Source organism: Dromaius novaehollandiae, chromosome 1, assembly GCF_036370855.1.
Source record: "Dromaius novaehollandiae isolate bDroNov1 chromosome 1, bDroNov1.hap1, whole genome shotgun sequence".
Taxonomy (NCBI): Eukaryota; Metazoa; Chordata; class Aves; order Casuariiformes; family Dromaiidae; genus Dromaius; species Dromaius novaehollandiae.
In genome coordinates this window covers 102,180,415-102,202,930 of record NC_088098.1, presented here as the reverse complement: position 1 = coordinate 102,202,930, position 22,516 = coordinate 102,180,415, and the positions used below count along the sequence as shown (strand labels likewise).

Sequence of the window (22,516 nt, the reverse complement as noted above, 5' to 3'; positions counted from 1 at the left end):
TGAACTATATCAGTTTTGCATTGTTTAAATACACCTATTTAAATTCAATGACTACTTAACATTTTGAAACATAGTGGCCTTTGTTGAAAGCTCAGCACTGGGTCTTCTAAAATTTGTTTATTCATTTGAATTCTTAAACACTTAGGAGTCCTCAACACAGATTTCATCTGCCAAATGCTATAAACACACAAAGAAGAGATGAAACAAGCATGCTCTGAAACTAGTGTTCACCTAGAGTGAGCACCAAAGCTGGAGGAATAGCCAGGCTCATCTTCCCCTGACAAGGGAGGCAGGGGAGGGAACCAAAAGCAAGGTGATGAGGATGAAGACCTTAAGTGAAAGGAAACAGACAAAGGAGGTACAATTTGAAATTACGTTTCTTCTAAGTCACTTCTATAGTAAAAGTTCTGTGTAAGTAATGTGAACAGCTGCTCCAAAATTTCTCCCTTCTGAATTTTCTCCTGCTATTACTGTAAAGCTCTGATTAAAGATTAAGAATTGGTACTCATTTCTCAATATGTGAAAGATTCTTTAATACTGCTAGATCTAGTATGAGAACCAGAGAGAAAAGAATTAAATTGCCCTTCTTTTTTATACTCTTTCTTCTAAATCCTCCTAATATTACTTTTCCATTGCCTTTTAATGAATATGTTTCAGTGAACATGAAATGATTTTTATTCTGTTTTAATTGAATAATCCTTGACATGTGAAAACAAATTATAAAATAAAGGTGAAATTCACCTTTTCTACACACAAAGCATACCCAAGCAGGTGGCACACCGGGAACGGCACGAGAAGATGCGATTTCCTCTCGTGGTTATATTCTACCAGCAGACTATATCTTCTGATGCCATGCTTCTGCTTCTCATCTGTCTTCTTGATGGTTTTCTGTGCTGGACTCGGCAAGGTTTTGCACATTTGTTTTCCATCCATCCTGAAACGAAGTTTGCTGCTCGAGATCCCTTCTTTTCAGAACTGAAGTAGCAGAAACAAATTTCAGGATCATCCTTTCTAAAATCTTGAATATGACCAAGAAATTTACCAGGATTTTAGAAAGGATGATCCTGAAATGTCTTACCAAAGTCAGCTCTTCCAGCTTTACCATTAATTTAACAAAGTGTCCTGGGAAAACAGAAGATTCTATGTACTCCCCTATAAAATTCCATTTAAAAGAATGTCTAAAGAGATAGAGATTTGGTTTTGAATTCCAGAAGATAAACCTTAAATATTCAAATGCCAAAAAACATTTTGGTTTTGTCTTGGATTCACTGTTTTGGGAAGCAACAGAAACAGTTTTTAAAAGTAACTCTCCATCTTTTAAAATTCATGGTTGGCAGTTAATATTCTGTCTCCCTTAACTCCCAAAAGTCAAAGAATCCCTCTCTGATTTCTAACTATTAGGACTAAAACAGAGGCGTTCAGGAAGCATTCACACAAAGGCAGAGAAGACATTACCTAGGCAATCTACATAAAGCCAGTATGAAATAAAACCATACTACAGAAAAGTGTCTAGTTACCCAAGACGCTACGCATAATTTTGATTTCCAACCTTTTGTAGAACTATTGTTAGGATTAACAATAAAGTCAGAATTAGGGACGTTCTCAAAGGACAGTCATATATTTTTACTAAGTTCTTGGAACACTTTTTAAAACAGATGTGAATTCACACACTGGTCCAAAACTGATAGGATACTGAATCACAGAATAAATTAGGTTGGAAGGAATCTGAGGAGGTCATGTCTAACCTCCTGCTCAAAGTAGCTCCAATTAGAGCAGGGCCTCGTTCAGTCATGTTTTGATTATCTCCAAGGATGAGGATTCCACAGCTTCTTTGGCCATTCTGTTCCAATCTTTGACCACCCTTATGGGAAAAGGAAAGTGAAAATGAAAAATCCTTATAGCTAATTGGAGTTTCTCATGTTCCAACTTGCATCCATTGCCTCTTGTCCTATTGTTGCACCTCCAAGAAGGATTTTCTGGCTCCATCTTCTCACATAATTTCACTCCTTGTCATCGAATTTTAATACTATGTCTACAGCCATCCTTATGTTACCTGGAAATGAAATTAATGTGAGAAAGTAGGGCTACGGAATAATCTCTTCTCCATGCTCACAGAACACAGTAGTACTTGTCACAGGACAATTAGGAAAAGCTTTAATTTGCAGCAAGGAATTTTGAGAATAGATGTTAAAAAAAGGACTTGCTAATTATAAAGATTATGAAACTGGTGGAACAGTTGTCTGATGAAGGTGCAGACATCTTAGAGATCTCCATCCCTGGAGGTCTTTAAGAACAAGTTAGACAAACTTCCTTTAACTATGACAGAGATACAGTGATCTCACCTTGGGGCAAAGGAGTGGACTAGAGAACCTTTGCAGCACTTTCTGTCCTCATGTTTTCTTTGGAGGTTGAGACTACGTCTCTGGTTAATCTAGGTGACCAGCACCCAGGCTTGAGCATAGGGGTGACTTTACAAAATATTTTATGTTATTGAAATATTGAAGTCTGAAGTATATATTTTGTATAGTGTATTTGTACCTCCTTTCTCAAACTTCCACCCTTGCCTCACAGAGCTCATACTGCAGTTCTTGTGCTGGGATGCTCAAGAACTCTTTCCGAATCGGTTATAATAGCATGTATTTTTTCTTCCATGCACTCTGCTGGGAAGAATTACCCAGGGATAATCAGCAGGCAAATGATTTTGCCTACCTTATCACTGCAAAGCATCAGCTGAGCAGAGAATCAGGGACAGTGCAAGCCTGGGACCTAAACCATTCACTATTCTTTAAGCTAACCCAAGCATCAATCACCGTTGCTACAGCTACAGTACGGTAATACAGGCAGGAGGCTCAAGTTAAATTTGCAGCACAAGCATATCCAACAATGTTTTGTGTGATTTCTTCAATACTGTACTAATAAGTCATTCTCCAGCAGTAGTGTTAGCTCAATTAGCAGCTGCTGCACGGAGGTCGTCTATATCTATATTTCAGCAGTAAGCCACAGTTTTAAGAACATTACCAGAAGCTGCTAGAGATGTATGCAGATATTTTTGGAAGAAACACTGTTGCAATATTCCTTTTAAAAACAAAGTCCTTGTTGCACTAAAAGTGAAGTTAATGATATACTAACATGTACTGGACACTATGCAATGCAGACACTTAGAACACTAAACATGACGTTCAGAAACTATTTACATCCACAGAGCCATGCGCTCAACATTCACGCCATTCAGATGGAGCATTTACTCAGAAAGAACAGTGTTTACTGCTCTAAATCAAAGAAACAGAAGCAAAACAAAATCTGTAGAAAAACAGCAGCAGGCCACAGTGTACTTTCTGGCAGTGAATTAATAGACACGGCAAACACATTTCTTTAATATTTTTGCGAGAGTGATCAAATGGTGACTGACAAAGTCACCTCAGTGCAGAAATAGACCAGAAATAGACCAGAAAGACAGACCTTGAATTTTCTGTAACATGAAGATTAAAATATCTTCTCCTCCCTCCATGAGCTAAACATTTCATCACAGGGGAAAAAAAAGTGGGTATAAAGTACAGAATTGATAACTGAAGTCCTCAGAATAGCCAAAGAGCTACAGTAGCTCAGCATGTTTCTCAGCTCAACTCACCCAGGCAATTCAATTTAAATGTCTGATCTTTACTGCTGACCTTTACTGTTAAGCCAGAAAGAGACTTCGAGTTTCCCCACTATTTCACCTCTGACCTCCTGCTGAGACCACCAATAAATATACAAAAATCATAGCATGCAAGCCTACCAGAAACATGATAGATCTTTAACTTACTGACAGACACAGTACAGTATCAACTTTTAGTCACCATCCACATGGTAGGACTTACAGTAGGAACATACTTCAGTTAAAAAAAAAAAAAAGTGGAGGGGGTGCACTAGTAGGTGAAAAAAAACCCACACACAACACTTTCTCTGCTTTCTCTAAATCACTTTTGACTCTATTTGTAATTTCATTAAAGTATATCAGAAGTTTTTTTTTTATCAGCTTAAGAGAGAGGTAAGTTAGACAGAAACCTCTCAATACATTTAAACAGCAGTATGAAAAGTGTACCTTTCTTATAAAACCTATACAAATACAAGGCATTATTTCAAACATAATGTAATGCATGTTGTAACGCTTTAGACTGGTGAAGGTAAAGACAATATAATTTAATAAGAAGTTGTAATGGCAAGACAAAGAACAGATCAGATACTTGGAACAAAAATGCACAGCATTTGCAATGGCACCAATTTTTGCCACTTGGCACAACAAGTTCTGAGTAAATTTAACTGCAATGAACTTAAATTCATTAGGAAAGTTTCTGAATTTGGGTTTTTTTAATTAAAAAACAAATGAGATTTCGGTTTTTTGCAAGAAAGGAGATACTCTTAGGTCACTTAAACCTGCTATTTTCCCTTTGCTCCACCTATGCATCCTGCTCGTTCCTTGAAACCTAGCTCTCTTCATACTTCCTCTTAAGCTCTTCCTTAAGATCTATACATTTAGCACGTCCCATACATTCAGCATGTATGCTAAATGATTTCCCTTCCCAATCAAAACCTTCTTCTTCAAAAGGTAAATCTGCTTCAGAGTTTTTCACTAACAGAAAAATAAGAATTTTTTTAATTGCAGAAAAATTGCTTTTATTATAGTAGAATCTCATCTGGTTCATCAGGATCCTTTCTGCATGTGTCTCGAGCCATAACGTCACTAGCCCACTGTTTATGATAACAGGGAGGCACGCAGTGGTATGCTCCAGGAGTTCAGTACCAATCGGGCTAGCTTGAATCCACTGGGCTTCCAAACAAACGTCACCGCGCTGTTTCTCAGCTTGATGCAGAATAACTACATTCAACATGGAATTGCACTTGAGCTAACAACCCTGTCAGATCAAGCTGGGTCTGTGTAGAGGCAACTGCAATGCGCCACCTCTGGCAAAACCCAACCAAAATATCCCCAAATACTGAAGAGCTGACTAGACAGAGCCTGTAAGCCATACAGGGAAAACGACCAATTCTTTCTCCACATACTTAGCAGTCAGCACTAACAAATGCGACACAGGACAGAAATACCAGATTCAGTCTGCTAAGAAGCCTTACCACATCCACACATAAGTCTGATGGACTCAATCAAGCCCTTACGGAGGAGACCTCCACAATATTACCTGCATTAAACTACAACTTCTAGGAAAAGGAATAAATAACTGAGCAAAAGCGCCTGATGAATGAATTGCCAAAATGGCTCCATGCAGGACATGATGTCACAAAATTGTAAGGAGGCTGTACTGCCAGGCCCTGTCCTGAATGTAACTACTTACGATTTTTGACTAAATCCGAACACAGCTTTACAGACAGCCATCACATGATATCAAACAACTTACAGGAGAAAGCCTTAACTCCATAAAACCACGACTCCTTTTTGCAGTGAAATGCTTAAAGGACAAGACAAACATGATTAACCTGAATCACTGGTGAAGAACAACAGCAAACATGCATATGTGTTTCAGCAGAAAGATCTCATGCTGCTTTGGTTGGCAACCAGTGAAACTTCAGACAAGCCCTTGCTGGTTAAGTATACTTAAGTTACACAGAAACGGTACTTTAGGAGAATGCTTGAAACTATCACTTGATAAAAATACATGGCTTCTTTCTTCAGCTCGCTGACTGCATATTGACTTAGCACTAGATTCCCACTTCTTTAATCTGACTACAGGCATGAAATTTCCTTCAAGAACCTGAAGCCAGGAAAGTCTGTGTGTCTTCTGCATGTGTAGTAATACCTAGCACAGTGTGGACCTTAGCCCAGAATATAGTAACTGGGTGCTGCACCACAATACATAAATCCAGCACCAGAAAACTGGAAAAATGGCACAAGCAGATGTGACATACTTCAGCTCAATTAAAAATTAGTAAATAAAAATTAGTAAATAAAAATCATACCGTCAGCAGTGCAGGAAGAGTTGTACTTTCCTTCTGATTGCCCTTTAAATTTATGGCTTCATTTCCTCTGTTTTCAAAACTGAAAAGCAAAGATAGATTTTGTAACACTGAGGACTTGCGTTACTCAATTCTTCCTGAGCGTCAACACAGTATCATACAACTGAAACACAAAATAGCATTAATTTAAACAGCAGAAGAACACAATATCCAAAGCACAGCCCATACTCGTCATACATCGCAACTGAAAAAGCCATGCCCCATAAGCAGAAGATGGAAGCAAAATACCTATTTCAAGTCATACTGAGGTTTTCAAACTCAAGCATTCAGAAACAGCACATGGCACAACTAAGGCTGCTCTTGCAACCAAAAATAAATAAATAAATAAATAAAGTTTTCTCTGCATATGTATCATTTTCTGCTGGAAAAATGATAGCATAGCAGATGCATCTTCCATGGCAGCATTTATTGCCATAGCAGTATCTGGCAGCTAGAAGGTACCCCTTGTCCTTACATGGAGGACTGTGATTGAACAGAGCGTACTAAGGGCAGATGGATTCATCACAAACCTCAGCCAAGAGATTTAACAAACCTTCACTGAACACATCTAAAGAGAGTTTGCAGACAAATTCAGAAGAAATTTTAGAAAGAGGACAACCGACATGTTATCATTGCCAAGGCAACACCTGCTATTCCATTTTAAAATTCAGCGGTCCTAAGTCTTGTTTCTCCTTATCACCAATTTACCCTGGACAATTTTTTTTCCAGAGTTTATCTTTGGAATAAGAGGAACCAATTTTTTTCTGAATTCTTAAAAATCATCCTGAAGCACATCCAGCAGAGAACATTTTAATCAAAACCTTTATGTTACATGCAACTGAAAAGCAGAATCACATCAAGGAAAACATTAGGGGATATTAATGACAGACCTTACTTCTTGCACTGCTTATCACAAGCTGAAAAAAAAAGTCATACCAACATATAATGTCTGAAATGCTCTGTTTTGCAATGAAGTGATATAATTACCTCAAAAAAAACTTTTTCATTAAATATTCAGGTTTTTTTTTTAATAAATACACAAGCCCTTACTGCGATATTTGTATGAAGAGATGAACTGAAAGCTGTTAAAATAAAAGGAAAAAAACACAATTATTATTTTTATTTTAGTGATAATCTCTCTGGATTTGGAGACAGGATTTAGACACAGATCGGTACTACTGCCACTACTGACTTAAGCCACACATGTGCAGGAATAAGCATATCTCAGTAAGTCTTTTGAAAAGCAAGATTTTATGCCAAATGTGCATTAGGCATTTGAGTTAAATACACATTGATATACATAAAAAAAAAAATACTAAAACCAGTCTGACTAAACATTAGTTCCCCTTTCAGCTGCTCAGAGTCAAGATTCCCTGAACAAAAATGAGAACAGAATTCTCCTGAAATTAAGGTTTTAAGATCTAAAAGATCTTTTTAGATGCATTGAAACAGAAAAGAGAAGTTCTTCCCTCTCTTTTATAGATCTTCAAGCTCAAAACCACCTACTTTGAAATCACCACAAGCAATCTTTCATAATGCATTCAGAAATGCTAAGATGTTTTTTCAGGGAAAGCACACAGGCAAAGTCTTGGCTATTCTTTGCTGCCTGTAAGAGAGAACACATCAATTAACTTTCTATCCCATTAATTCCTTGTGCTGCTGATAGGTGTTTTGTTAAGGATATTTCACAACTCTTCTGGGCAGTCGGGCATGCCCTTAGGAAGAAAAAATTTTAAAAAAGGAAAAACCACCATTCTCTCAGCTCTGCATAGCTTTTCCTGATGCTGGTCCATTTGATATCAGCAGGAGTTCCCAGTCCTTAAGAGCTGAATTGGGTTGATATCCACAAAACTTTTCTCTTGGCTTCAGGATGTCCCTCCTTATGGATCTGGTCTGTAGAACTCAAACGGGATCCTTGCTTTTGTTAAGTGTTACAAGTATGGCTCATTAGTTCCCCCTTTTCTCATCACTTTCTGTTTTACTTGTATTCTTTCCTTCATGTCATATTTTTTCTAAACCATTTATCACTCTGCTGCTTTTTGTTTGCATTTGAAATATAATATATGCCCATATTACTGTCTCCTACCAAGCCAGGCTTGGACAGTTTGCTACGAAATTCCATCATACACACCAAAACTGAAAGAAGGTGGTTCAACAGATAAGCATCTTAAAATCAACAAATCAAAAAGAAAGAAAAAGAAAAAAGAGCATATAAGAACTTTACTTTCCAGCATAAAATAAACCTAAACCTGGAAGCAATTCCCCACACCCTTTCATAGTTTATATTCTAGCATTTCTACATTCCTGAACCTTTTGCTTTAGGGTGTAGTTCTCCAACATGCTGACTTTGTCAGCAGAAGCAGCGTTAGAAATTTCCACACCTTCCTCCTCCACCTCAGCTATCTTTTCCCACCCCTAGCTCAGGCTAGCAGAGCTCTCTGCAGGGCCACAGTCTTGCGAAAAAAAAAAAGAAAAAAAAAAGAAAGAAAGAAAAGGTGTGGGGGGAAGGAAAAGTTTCCATCAGTGAAACACAGTGATCCAGTTTACAGTGCAGTGATTTGTACCAGCACAAGTGAAGGGCCAATGAATTATGGTCAACAGGCAGGAAAGAGCAAGTACGAATGACTACAGCCTGCTTCACCACTGAAGCTAGTTTTTGTGGACCTATACCCTTCGTCAGGGCCCAGTTTTAAAGTGTTCCTTGACTGAAACGAAATGACTCACACTGAATGAGTAAAGTTCATAGCATGAAATACCGATTTGCAGAAAACAGGCTTCTTGGATTGTTTAGAATAAAACTGTTTTGTTTTCCCTGCAGGAGTCAAGATTATCTTCTCCAGCCTAGGACAACATATATATGGTGCCACACACCAACATGTGGCATTTGATGCCACCCACTGTACTTGGGACTGGAGAACAGGCTGGCTCTTGCTCATCAGGCTCTTGACACAGCTTATCACTTCATGTCACCAACCCCCCTCACACACACGTTTAGGGTTCCCTCCTCCCCCCATCATCATTTACATCACATAACAGTCAGTAATCACAAGTTGGGGAACACTGTATATTTGTCTGCCCACAAAACCTCCAAAGAGAAAAAGTTCATAGGGCCACATACAACCTTCACTTCCATGTTAAAAAAAACACAGGGGAGCTAATGTAACTGTGCCACACATAATTCTTATGATGTGACATAATGCCACATTGTCCAGCTCAGTCTTCATTCAGAGATGCAGTGAACACAGTTATTAAAACTATGGCATTCACAATTCAAATTAATTCTTGGGAAATATGTAAGACATCTAATATTTATGCCAAAAATTCCTTTTTCAATGCATTCTTATGCCCATGCTATTCTATCATTAGTGGCTAGTTGTTATACTTCCAATAATTATATTCTAGAGGTTTTTTAGTTTCTTCTACAGGATAATCTGTGCTACTAAAAGCTGTTATAAATGATGATTAGTAAGCCTCTCGATTTTTACGCCTTTGCTAAGAAGTAAGAATAAAGACTGATAGTAGGTACAGGGACTTTTTTTTTTTTCATACTTGTGCTACGTTTGTATTATTAAAGCTTGCCTCTGTAGAGTTTCCCCCTTGCCCTAAGCTCTCCTGGAGCAGTGCATTCCTGGAGTGCTTTACCATGCCAGGCACTGAGCATGCTGTCCCCAGTTCAGCACATCCAAAGTTAGGCCTCTGCTTAACTACCCATCTAGCTTTGCTGGATCAGCCAGCCAGCACTCGGAGGGGAGTTTGGCTCTCCACTTGTTAAAGAAGGAAGATGAATCTCATGAAAAGTAGAATCTTCAATCCCAGCCTTCACAAACTACTTAGGTTATTTTAGGTACCCAGGGATAGGACACTACTAACCAGAGTCTAGTAACACGCCTAGAGTTCACAGATTCAAGTGTGCCAAGTATTAGCTCTAAAACCTCTTAACAAAAAAACAAAATTCTTCACAACAACTCTTAACAACAAAATGCCTTGAAACTCATTGACTGGTCACAGGGCACTCCCTCTCCTCCCTAAAAAGGGGTCTTCAGGACACAGGACGGCAACTCTGTTCATCGAACAGGGGACACTGTGTGCCCATGGCATTCCTATCCCCAGATGATGCCCACTACTCTGACAGCATCCAAGGTCTGAGCTACTGGTGAGGAAAAAAATGTTTCAAATTTACTTTTCAATTATTCGGATTACTCGGAAGAGAAAGAGCAAAGCATAATCCTAAAATAACAGAAAACACCTCTGCTCTCCAAATTGCTTCCGTGGACCTCTTCACTATAAAGGCAGTCATTCACAAATTCTTACAACTGCTTGTTTACATATTTAGGCAGATACAGTTTCATTTTATGGATTAAAAAAAAACCCTGAAATATTAAATAACTTGCCCAGAGTAAGAAATGTACAGTCAAAATGAAGGTTAGAAAGCAGGCCTCTCAACTGCTTGTCATGTATGTAATCCACCATCTTTCTATTGCTAGTTTGTTAGATATTCCCTTTTCTCATATACATCAGTGCATCCAACATTGACAGGTTAATTTTCAGCTAAGGTAGAGGGATCTTTTCTCCTTGATTGCCTTGCTGCTCTTCTCTACTGTTCTGCCAGCATGCTTACCCTGATTAGTATCACTCTTATTCTTTAAATAATCAAGATTAAACTCAAGTTACAATAGATCCCATTCTACATCTTCTGAATAAACCTTTCTTTATGTGATTTTCTAATGCTTTGTTGCTCTGCTACCGAAAATTTGTTTTGACCTTTCTGTAATACTGGCACAGGTGGCGTCTCAAGCAGGAGCAGATTTTTGGCCCAAATTTTTAATCAGTGTATTTGTACAGGAAAGGTTAAAGATCATTATGGGGAAGACAGACAGATCTTGAAAAAGCAGACACACATAAGCAGAAGCACTCAAACCCAGGTTAGTTAATATACATGAGGGGACACAGCCAAGAAAACCAATTCAAAGAGCAAATCAAAGCATGGGGTTTGTGTGCTCTCAAAACAGCATCTCTCAAAACAGAACAAGACAATTATAAACAATTACACCTTCAAAAGGCCCTCACAGCATCTCTGCGTAGTGTTAAACGTCTGCTTCCTCCGTCTTTGTTCTAACAATCCCTCCGAACCACTGAATTAAAAGCCCGTCCCCCCCTTCCCCCAGGAACCAGGCCCACTCCTATGCTGCACGCACCAGGATGGGAATGTGCCCTCTTAGATAAAATGGGCTGTGAGCACTACAAAAGCACCGCGAAACATGAATGTGCGCGTTTTGATAAGACTGACCAGATGCAAAGCTCACCAAACTGAAACTAGCCACTGTGATACTGCATGTCCCTCTTACAACATATCTGCCGCTGTTTGGGAACAGAGAATTTAATTGCCAATCTCAGAAACAGGAAGAGTTGGCTGAACACAAGCGGTTGGTTCGACTCAAACAACGTTGTACCTACACATCTAGATGTCACCCCTCCCTCCTTCTCTGCCCTGTGAATACTTTGACTATTTAGAAGCAGTCACTCCTGACATGGCAGAATTTATTTTTCTCACAGTCCAGAGCCCGGGCATTACAAGATAGGCCTACAAGATAGGCTCTCCCCAAGTCTGCCATCTCCCTCTTCTGGGACAGATCACTCCCCGAACAGCCAAACCATCTTTGCTACCACATTAGGCTAACATCATTTATTTTTAACTCAGCTTCTCTTCGGATTAACTCAGAAACTGCAGCCATTTTATGTGGCAACTTATAATGGCAGAAGAAAAGCAATGCCCAACTTGAAAGATGATCTAGGGTGCTAAGAGGCCAAAAGATCCTGCGTTTTGCTTTACTGACATAATGTTAACAGCTAAGCCTGACCTATTCATATATCCATCTCTCCAGGTTCAATGACATCACTTGTGACATCTCCTTCCCATATTTCCAGAATAGTTTTCCTTAAAATGATGTGTTTTTGCTTTGGGATTGGTGATACAATTCACTCTCCAGTGGAATCCTCAATGTCATTTTAGGCTTTCCTGTCTTGCTGGCTTCTTTACTGCAGCTTTCTGGGATGTAATCCCAATTCCCTACTGCCCCCTTTTATCCCTCTCTGAAAAAAAAATAACGCTCCTCTCTAGGAAATCACACCTCATTTGATTTTGACTTCATGATTTTCCGATTTTATTTAGTGCCAACATAGTGACGCATTCAGTGGTGACCTTCAAAGAGATTTTTTCAAACCTGGAGGAAGAGAAAGATTGCTAACGAAAACCTGATCATCCCAGTACTTTAAAATACAGCTTTGAGAGTCTCCCTGAAGAATGTGAATGAGAGGAAAATTGTAAGTCTAATAAACCTATCAAATATAGATGTGCAGGACCAAAATCTTCATGAAGTTTCAGTACATATAGGGAATCTAAAACCACATCCTCAGATCAGTAGCAGTTTATGAAACTTTTATTATACATCTGCAAAGAGCCATAGGTTAGCTATTGGTTTCTTCTCTGTTTCAGCTTCCAAGTGGTATTTAAAAAGATGACAGCTAAAAATACAGACCTTTTGAGCAGTATTTTTCTGCATATACAGACCATTATGATTATTGAAGCTGGTCTCCTGCATAAACTAGATCATGAAATTTCACCAAGGGAGACCTGCACCAAGCCCCTAACACCTGACTGAAAGACACAGAGTTCTGATTAAAAAATATCAAGCAACGGAAAATCTACCACATTTTTAAGTAAGACTTTTCCAGGTTAATTATGTTCACTGCTAAAAGTCAGGCTTCCTTACTAGTCTGAATGTGTCAAGCTTCATCTCTCAGCTATGGGATCAACCTGTGCTGGCCAGCTTAAAAAGTCCTCTACTTCAAATATCTTTTTCAAGTCACAGGTCTACTTTGACATGAAGCACTTAACCCTCATTTCCCCTAGTAGTTATATACCCTGAGGCAGACCCATGCCTCAAACTGTAATCCCATCACTTTTAAACGTTCTCTTAGACAAACTAAATGCTATTGAGCTCCTTACAGTTTCATTACGTGAGCAAAGCCTTCCAGATACCAAACTGTTTGTAGTTCCTCTCAGAGCCATTTCCAGTTTGTCAGCATCTTTTTCATAATAAACCATGGACACTTCAACTAGAACCACTACTTGAGTAACTAAAGTTTACCCAGAGAGTACATGTACTCTGTTATTTATACAGCCAAGAATCACCTTCTCTCTCCCAGCGATCACTTTGCTCTGGAAGCTCACATTCAGCTGACTATCAACAAGGACAGTTTAGTCTGTTCCTGCAATATTCTCATCCACATGGTAAGTGATGCCCATATTTTTTTTCTCTAGTCACAGAGCTTTCTACTTGGCCCTTTTAAAACACTTCGGAGAACAAGATCTGCTGTCATCAACACTTACCAAACCATATATTTGTGTCAGCTGCAAACTTCATGACCTACAATTAGTTTTCCTTCAAATTATTTGCGAAGTTATTGAATAAATTGATTAAAAAATATTTCCTGGTAAATTTATTGAAATACATCAAGTAGAAACTTATTTTCCATGTCCAAATTTTTTGATATCCCTCAATTTGTTGATTTTTAGCCCACTATCATTACATTTACAAATATTTTAATGGGAGCATCATATAGCACCAAGTCAGATGCCTTAAAGAATCTGAATCCACTATGTCAGCATTTTGTCAACTACAGTTGTAATCTCATTAACCAAAACGAATTTGACAATTCCCATCTTCCAGTGACAACAGCATCAACATCACGTTTATTAACTTCTCAGGTCACCTTGAAGCCTTGGCAAATCAACTTTTCATTCTTTCTGCTTTAGTTCATGTGAATACAATCAACTTGAAAGTGCAAGTAAAATGCCAACACTTTACTCAAGATTCTAAATTCACACTTTCCAAGTCACGTGTGTACTATGAAGCGAGGAGAACTGTCAGAACCTGATCTATGAAGAGGAGCTAAAAAAACTTTTTCAAGAGTCATACTTTTGTGGTGTATACTTAGTAACAGTGACCAAGGGCACACAACACAATAGTGAAATTAAATGATTTGAAAGGAGAATATTGCTGTTAAGTCCAATGGCAACAAGATGTGTCTTAAATTTATGGGTAAGGCAATCAAGATTCACATACACTGCTTTGAAATACTGAGAAATCCAGATTCACTTCAACTGCAATCAATAGCAGAGAATTCTATTTTTTTTTCATAAAAAGATTTCAAATTACTGCTGAAGGACAGGGCAAGGTGTCATTTTGATAGAGCATGAGTGGCATCAACAGCACTGATACATTTTGCCTTGCAAATCAGTCAAGCTACTGGTTATTCGAATGGCAGAGAAAAATCATGAAATATATTTAAATTTCCAATTTTTGTCCTATTTGCTGTGTTCAAAACATTTTTTTAAACCTAGAAGCTTTTTCCTTTCTTACAATTAATGTAACAAAAGTGTTTCTTTCCTACCCCCAGAAATATTGCTTTCTTCCCCAAATCACCTCTTTTTTCATTACTTGTAATTGTTGAAAACACATGTAGGAAAAAAAAAGAGTCAAAGTTGTTTTTGATTTTGCTTATTGCAACTTAGTGGAAGTTAAAGGTGTTTTGGACAATCACCAAAAAGGAAAAAGGAAATGTTGTTAAGTCTTCTGCATCAATTGAAGTCAAAATACACTCAAATGAGAACAAGAAAGAATAAAATAAAGATGCTAGCATTTTCCCAATGAGCAAAGAACTCTTTTCTCTGATATATTTTTTTTCCACAAAATAAAATATTGCCCTTTTTGAAAAGCTTCAAAATGAAAAACTTTGGCCAATTTCACAGCAAAATTCCTGGGGCTAACATCTATCCCTGGGAAACAAAATGGTAGTAGCAGTGACAAAGGCTTCCCATAGTTTCTGGCAAGGCTGTTAGGGCTTGTCTTAAGAGGGAGCGAATGTTTGAACAGAAATTTGAATGTGAAGTTTCTGGCACCTACTTCTGTGCCTAAACTTAGGCCACACACATAGGAGGAGTTGTAAAGACATTAAGATAAATGGAAATTATAAAAACAAGTCAGTGAGCTTGAAATTAGAGAGTCAAAGGAAAGCAATGCTATTAATTCATTTAAAATAAATAAGCAGGGAAGCGGAGGAAAAGGAATGCAGAGAAGGGTAAGGAAGAAGAAAATGAAGTCAGAAGAATAAAGAGACTGGAACTTTAGGCAAGAAAAATGTTACAATCAGCTAATAAATTTAAGTTTTGGAATAACAAAACAAAATACATTACATAAAATACATTATATTCAATTAAACAATCTCACCTGAAAACTGGTTTGATTACAGACAGCATTAAGCAATTCAGACTGTTTTAACTGAAACAATTCTTCCTCTCAAACCTGTTTATGATCCTTATTTACATACTGCTTTTTGCTCTGCTTGCACAGCAAAGCTAGGTTAGCAGCACTGTTTCATATGTACTATGTGAGCTACAGAGAGTGTTAGTAGAAAATAGATTTTGTTTAAATCTCTTGCAAAACACAAACTAAAAAAACACTTTACAAAAAATAAGTATATTCTAAAACATTTATAAAGATTTATAAAGATTCATTTTATAAAGAAAATTCTTATTAAAATGCAAGAATCCAACCATGTGTCTTTACACTGAACATTCTCCTTTAAATTTAAATGCTAGAACTAAGTGAAATAGGTGTAGTGGTCCATGATCACCCTTGCTGAATAGCTTAATCTGTTGTACACATGAGGGAACTGAACAGCCGTAAAAAGGCTAGAGAAAAGAAATATAAACTGTTTCTGAGCAGAGGCTATTTTGATATTGGACAGTAGGATTATAACAGATTACATCAACGTTTTTCTTCTGGCATCTGTCAAGCATAGCAACGAACATTAATTTAGAACCCACTCCATATTTACTAGTCTGATGGGTTAGATGAACTTTCCAGCATTCCTACAAAGTAAATATGTTACTGACTGCTAGCACACAAACTTGGTAGAATATCAGGAATAGATTTATAAACTATTTACATTTAGCCTTTTCAAAAGGCACATATCTGCAGGTGTGGGGATCAACAAAGGTACTTAAAAATGACAAAGAAATAGAGAATACTGGAAAAAAAAACCCAACCCCAATAACTCCCTCCCACCCCAGCAAAAGAAAACCTTCAGGAAAGCTTTAAAGAAGCAGTAACTGCTTTCTTTTCTCATAAAAATAAACCTGGTTTAACAGAATTTTGAAAAACATCATTAAAAAGCAACCAGGAAAAAACACCCAGAGGGGACTGGCGTCAATAGTAAAACGCAGTGAGCTCTTCTAATCAGGCCAGATCGGGAAAATATTAGTAGAAGCGTACAAGGCTACAAGCTCAATACAAGAAGGTATTTCTCCAGTTATGCAGTTTTTAATCACAAAATATACATCCAGCAGTATCCTACAGACACTTTCAAGTCATTATCAGATTTTCTCTTTCAAGCTGAAAGCATGTATTTTCCATCCAACCAAAATAAATTCAGTGGCTAAATTTCTAACACTTAATTGACCATTATTAAAAAAAAAGTCTGTTGTTACTGGAATTTTTTTCTGCATTTGCTCTTCATGTGCTTACAAGAAATACTTCCACATACATTCTTCCCCACCACATCACTGTCGATAGGCAAAGCTCAGATCTACCCAGGGTTCCTACACTTAGACCCCGAGACCTCCGAACTGCTGAAGCAGATACGTTACCTTCAGTAAAACATTATAGCAATTTAAGAAGTGTTCGAACATTCAAAAAAACCCAAGGCTACATTTCAAAATAAGCCAAATCACAGACATTACATTAACACAATTAGAGAGTGTATTTCAGGTCACAAGACCGATGCCAGAAGGAAATCCACAAACCATTTTTGCCATCATTTGGCATTTCTCATCTTAAAATAGTCTTCAAAGTGATACCATAAAGTCAGTTAGAATCTGTAAAACTGATTTTAGAAATGAAAATACTTTCTCTGGAAAGTCTACAGGCTAACCAATGTAGTGTTGTGCTACTGTCTCACTTTGAATTCACTTTGTATGAAGCACAAAAAATTCTCAAAAAATAAAAGCAGTAGCTGGGTTTTGAGCCTTTTGGGAAGTTCCAGTAACCAGAAATACAATCCTCACAGAAACATATTTCTAATTCTGTTTTGTCATCTGTGACTCTTTTGTTGACCAGATGAGAAAATTGATAAGTTTTTATCTTTGTAAAAGCATTACTCAAAACTGAAGGTTCATAGATACTTTGGAAATATTTTTGTATTGACTCTAGCACTTAAGCCTATAATTGGAAAGGCAATAATAATGTTAACATCTAAAATAGTAAACAAAAAAGCTGTTTTCCTTCTTCCAAGGGGTGCTACTATTGTAATTAATACTTCAATAGCATTTCCTTTAGGACATGTCTCACAAGTACATGGCCAGCTGCTGGGCCTGCTCCTTTCGGTCTCAGCTCCACCAGGGAACTTCAGGGAAACGTCTAATTCTAATCAAACAAGTAATCCCACTACCGTACACAGCACCATTTACTTATTTAAATATAGGCAACCACTTAGGTACCCTGCTGAATCAGGGCCTCTGCTACTGCTATGACTTTGAATTATCCTGGAATAAAAGCCATATGACAGAAAAATCCAGGAAGCATTATAACAGCAAAAAAGAAAAATAAACCAACAAAAAATTCTTCACAACATGTCTTGCTTTGGTATATCTAATTTTAATTCTTCTAAATGATTGGAGCATTCCCCTTGCTGGATCCACAAACCACGATCTCTGATGTATACTTACAAAGGAGCTGGAAGAACAAAATCAAACTCTTCCCTTCAAAAAGCAGAGTATCTTTATCAGAAAGCAGTGACAGATTTTTCTAGCAAACAACAGATTTCTTTTAAGATGCAAACAGTATGTGAATCACAGCCAGCCATGAGGTAGTGACTTAAAAAGAAACAAGTTTGAAATGTATTACTCCCCTTTCAATTCCACGCAGTCCCCAAATGCGCAGTTTTTACAACTACACAAATACATGTGCTTTATAAACAGGAACAATGACTGGCAGTCCCAAAGGAAGAAAAAGACACTTTAGTCTCTCCTTGGGCAGTATGAACACAGTTCTTCCATCTCTGGAAGCTCTTAGTTAGAAACTAATGGATGAACTGAACAATAATCTCAATTAAAAAAAAAAAAAGCCTTCTAAACCCTAATAAAAGATTGCTCTTCACTGTTTGATGTCTCTGGTACACTTCAGTGATGTAAAAGAAATATCTGGACAAACCCAACAAAGGCCCACTTCTGTTGACAGTTATTTGACCAACTAATGGCACTTTGAGGGGAAAAGATAATCCTGAAATTAACTTGCAAAATGTTATACAAAATAACTAATAATATACATATAGTTTAAAGGAAATTTTGGTGGTAACTCTGGGTTAAAGTGAAATGATCAGCTAAAAGTGTCCACCTCCTTGGCACCTTCTTTTTAGGTCATGCTTATTTACACCAGGCCAATTGCTGAGATGCAGAGGCCACATATTTCTGAAAGAATCCACAGCGAATTGATTTACACCATAAAAGCTATATCTTCATCCAGATGGACTAAAGAAACACCTAGTTAAATAAAAAACAGACTCCTGTTGGAATACTGCAAATTCAATGGGATTTTTCCACCCTGTGGATTTGGACTGCCCCAGGACAATAACTGCGGTAACAAATAAATCAATTTTGTGTTATTGAAAATAGCAAATAGCTGAGTAGAGCATAATGACTATGTTTCATGGAAGTCACTGATAAAGAACTGAGATGAAAAACACCAAACCCCATGTTCAAAGCCAACATCCTAATTCTACAGAAGGCACTTTTGCAGGCAAGCACTAGGTGAAAGATATTTCATATTTCTTTAAGTTTTACATAAAAGCAAAGTAAGCCCTTAACAGATGTGCTGTACTTTTTGCCACCACAAAACTCGCATCTAGTCTGCGTGGATTAGGTTTTAAAGCAAGCCTCTAGCAACTCTCATGTTTATCAGAGCTACAAATTGCTGTAAGCGTAAGTTATTAGCATGAGCTTTTAGTCAAATGAGGTTCTCAGAAGAGTCTAAGACACTGATTAACAAACAGTGTAATTCCCCCCCCCCCCTCCTGTTTTAAAGGAGGGCCACAGTTGTTTTTTAAAGCTAAATCTGAACATAATGCCTGGAGCAAGAACTGGTGAGAGCTCCACACCATTTGGAGTTGAAGGGGCAGCTGTGGGGGTGGGGGGGAGTGGAAAGCCATGATTCAGGGCTTCCATATAACCACTGCTGCCTAAGTTGCCGGAGCAGACGGAGAATTACTTTGGGACATTTCTGTATGCTTTTAAAGTTTAGGAAACCTTAGTATTCTATGCAGGCTAGATTAAGCAGGATACATGTCTCTAGAGGTCAACACAGGTACACCAAGGATATATTCGGCCCTATATAATATACTGTTCTCCCTGCCCCCTCTGGCTGGTTGTTGTGCTTTGTTGAAAACCAATGCTAGGAAAAAGATGCCAATGCTAATGCTTCTTTCTACGTACTTCAAATTTGGTTGGGTTCCAACATACATCATAATAATACTTTCAATAGGAAATTAACCATCCTATTGTATACCTCTCTCATAATGCTTCACAAAAAACCATATTTCCCGACTTGCCTCATATATTCCACACATTAACAACAAACATATAGAGCAGTTTTAGCTCTCCCCCCCCGCCCCCAGAGGTTGGGTTGCGCATTTTTCCACGCTGCAAAGCTCAACTAAACAAACATGACAGGCAAACCTACGGCCCACATTCCAACCCAACACTGTTTAATGTACACAATTAAGTTAATCTATGAAGAAAGCTGTCAGTGCAACCCAAATACAAGATCGTCAGCATTCCAGACTAGCACTGCAACCGAGCATGACAAAAAGCTCTCTAACGCGCCAAATCGGGCTCCTCAGAACTTAAGGAATTTTTGCTTCCACTCTCAGGAGGGATCAGAGCTACCACCCTGCAGCTAGCGATGCAAAGAGTTCAAGAACAAGGCCAAGAAGCCCAGGTCTTTTCTTATCTGTGTGGACTATCCTGATTTCCTAATAAAGGAAAGGCTCTTGACTGCAGGAAATGAAACTGTGATTTAGATAAAGATCCTCAACTCCAACCCCAAGTTAAGTGGAACAGGTCTACCATCAGCGCAATCTACAGATACTCTATTCAGCTCAAAAAACACCAAACTGGAATCGCCCTCCTTCCTACCAATGTGACCGCTATACTTTTTTGTTTATTCAGAACCACAACTGCAAGGAGAAGGCAAAAGGAGTCAGATTAAACCTCTTTGATTGCCTTTTCATATTCTAAGCCAGTTGCATGCCTTTTCTTTCTCTTATATCTTAATCACCTCTGCCAAACGCAACAGCCATGCAACCGTGAAGATGCTCCTGCTTCAGCAGCCTTGTCCTGACTTTTTGCAGTAAATAAAAAGTAACATTTCATGCTAAGGAAAGGCCAGGGGGTCCTTGGCGAGGTATTGGCATGTCAAATGCTGAACCTGTGTGGCAAAATAAAACCCCATGAGATAAACAAAAAAACATCTTTATCCATATAGATTAGGGCCAATATTAAGACTCCGTAAGAAACAGAATGGAAACTTTGTGTTTCTCTTCTGTGTACACATAGAAATCAGCCCCCAGAAAAAAAATAAATAAAAGAAGAAGAAAGGAAGAGGAAGAAAAACACAAGAAGTTTCAGAAACTTTCCATCTTGTAAAAGTTCCTTACCCCAAAAGTTTATTAATAATCAGGGTGCCACAGACCACGTATTTTGCACTGAGGCTTAGACACATCAGTAATATTTATACTGCAGTATCATCTGATCTACATGACCCCAAAAGAAAAGCGAGTGTGAAAACTGAAAACGAGAAAGCCCCACAACCCCCCGTGCTCTGCTGTTCTTTCAGTTTCCAAGGAAGGGGCTGCAACCTGACCAACAAGTTGATAACCCCACCACGGACACCCGCATCGCCCCGATCCAGGCCAAAAAGAAGCCCCAGAAGTGCTGGTTTTCGGGCACGGGGTATTTCAGCAACAGAGCTATCCGCTCTACTGAAGCGCTCGGTCACGCGGGGCAGCTCCGAGGCGCGGCGCCGCGGGAGCAGAGGCAGGCTCACCGCACGCTGCTGCTCACGGAGCAGTGAGCTGAGCCCTGAGGAAATTCCTTAGCGCACCCGCGGCTTTCACGTCAGCTCCACATCTCACGCCAGTATCAGAGTTACAGTGAAAAATAAGACGCACGGAGCGATGTCAGAAATTAGTCTAGCCCAAGTTTCGAGCCTGTTTCAGAAGAGGCCAAACCGGCTACGGCCGCGCTTCTTCTCCCAAGCTATTTCCTCCCTTCGCGAGCAGCGACGCCGACGCCAGCCCCAGCCCCAGCCCCAGCCCCGCCGCACACACTTTTACCTGCCGCGCCGCTCGCCCCGGCGACTCCGCCCCGACTGCAGCGAAGGCCGCGGGGGCCCCGGGACCCCCGGCAGCGGCGCCGAGCGGGCAGCGGCGCCCGCACCGGGGCCGCTCCGCGACAACCGGCTTTGCCTTCTCTCCGCCCCGCAGCCAGCCCGCCTGTGCCGGCGCTGCAACGCGGGCTCGGGGGAGCAGCCGGCGCGGCGCCGCTCAGCTCCCCTCGGCGGGACACGGCCCCGACCTACCTGCGGGCGGCCGCCGGGCGCTGACGGGAGGGGCCGCGGGCGAAGAAGCGGGAGAAGGCGCTGTGCCAGGAGGAGCCGCCGCCGCCGCCGGCGGACATCGCCGCCGCAGCCGGGCCGGGCCGGGACGCAAGGCGCCACGAGCAGCCGCCACCGCTGCCGCCCGGCTCCGCGTCCCCAGGGCGGCGGCAAGCCACGCCCCCTCCCCGCGGGGGCGGAGCCGCGCCGCGCCGCGCCCCTTCCCGCCGCCGGGGCGGCCCCGGGCCCGGCCGGCTCCGCGGCCGCGTAGCGCCCTCGTCCTGCTCGCTGGGCCGCAGCCAGAGGCGGCGTGTGCCCCGAGGCGCTCGAGGGAGGGAAGCACGGGCCGACTGCTCACCAGTGTGTGGGTTTGGTTTTTTTGTCTGTTTGTTTTTTAAGTTAATGGGGCATAATTTATGGAAACAGAGATGAAAGGTCAGAAGTGAAAACTAACTGCAAGTAAAAGCACATAGAGCCTTCAGCGTTTATACCCCTTCTGACCAACTGGAAACATTGACTCCAGCCTACTTTTTCATTTTGCTTGTACTAACTCAGGTACTACTCGTATTTTTGCCAGTACCCAGGCCCACGCTGCCCTAGCCCAGCTGTCTGGGAGCAGTGCACTCACCTCAAAGGTGCAGGGAAGCGCGGCTGCTTCCCTGCTCTGCCTCCCTTGAGCACGCAGGAGCAGTCCTGGCCGGCTTTGCCACCGAAGATAGGCGACGCAGAGGAAAGGGGGCTCTCCTGCCTCTTGAAGGGGCTTCTTCCTAGAAAGAGGCTTTTTACCAAAACCTTAGTTTTCTCCCTCTGAGGACTGTGGC

General features: G+C 40.0%; 1 protein-coding gene across 7 annotated transcripts in view; it reads right to left on the bottom strand.

Annotated features, from left to right (window-relative positions):
• Positions 1-21,903, bottom strand: part of CRYBG3 (crystallin beta-gamma domain containing 3) — a 96,987-nt gene extending 75,084 nt beyond the window's left edge. For 5 of the 7 annotated variants that reach the window (XR_003259173.2, XR_010392120.1, XM_026100146.2 and 2 more), the window contains exons 1-2: positions 21,681-21,903; positions 5,950-6,028 (exon numbers count right to left, since the gene is read on the bottom strand). Coding sequence is in view for 4 of the 7 variants with exons in the window: in XM_026100146.2 (XP_025955931.2) it covers positions 5,950-6,028; positions 21,681-21,778 (177 nt within the window). In the remaining 3 variants the exon portion in view is untranslated. Of the gene's footprint in view, positions 1-763; positions 935-5,949; positions 6,029-6,972; positions 7,008-21,680 lie in introns of those variants that run through there. The other 2 variants (XM_064522442.1, XM_064522443.1) reach the window with 2 other exon arrangements.
• Positions 21,904-22,516: the final 613 nt, after the last annotated feature.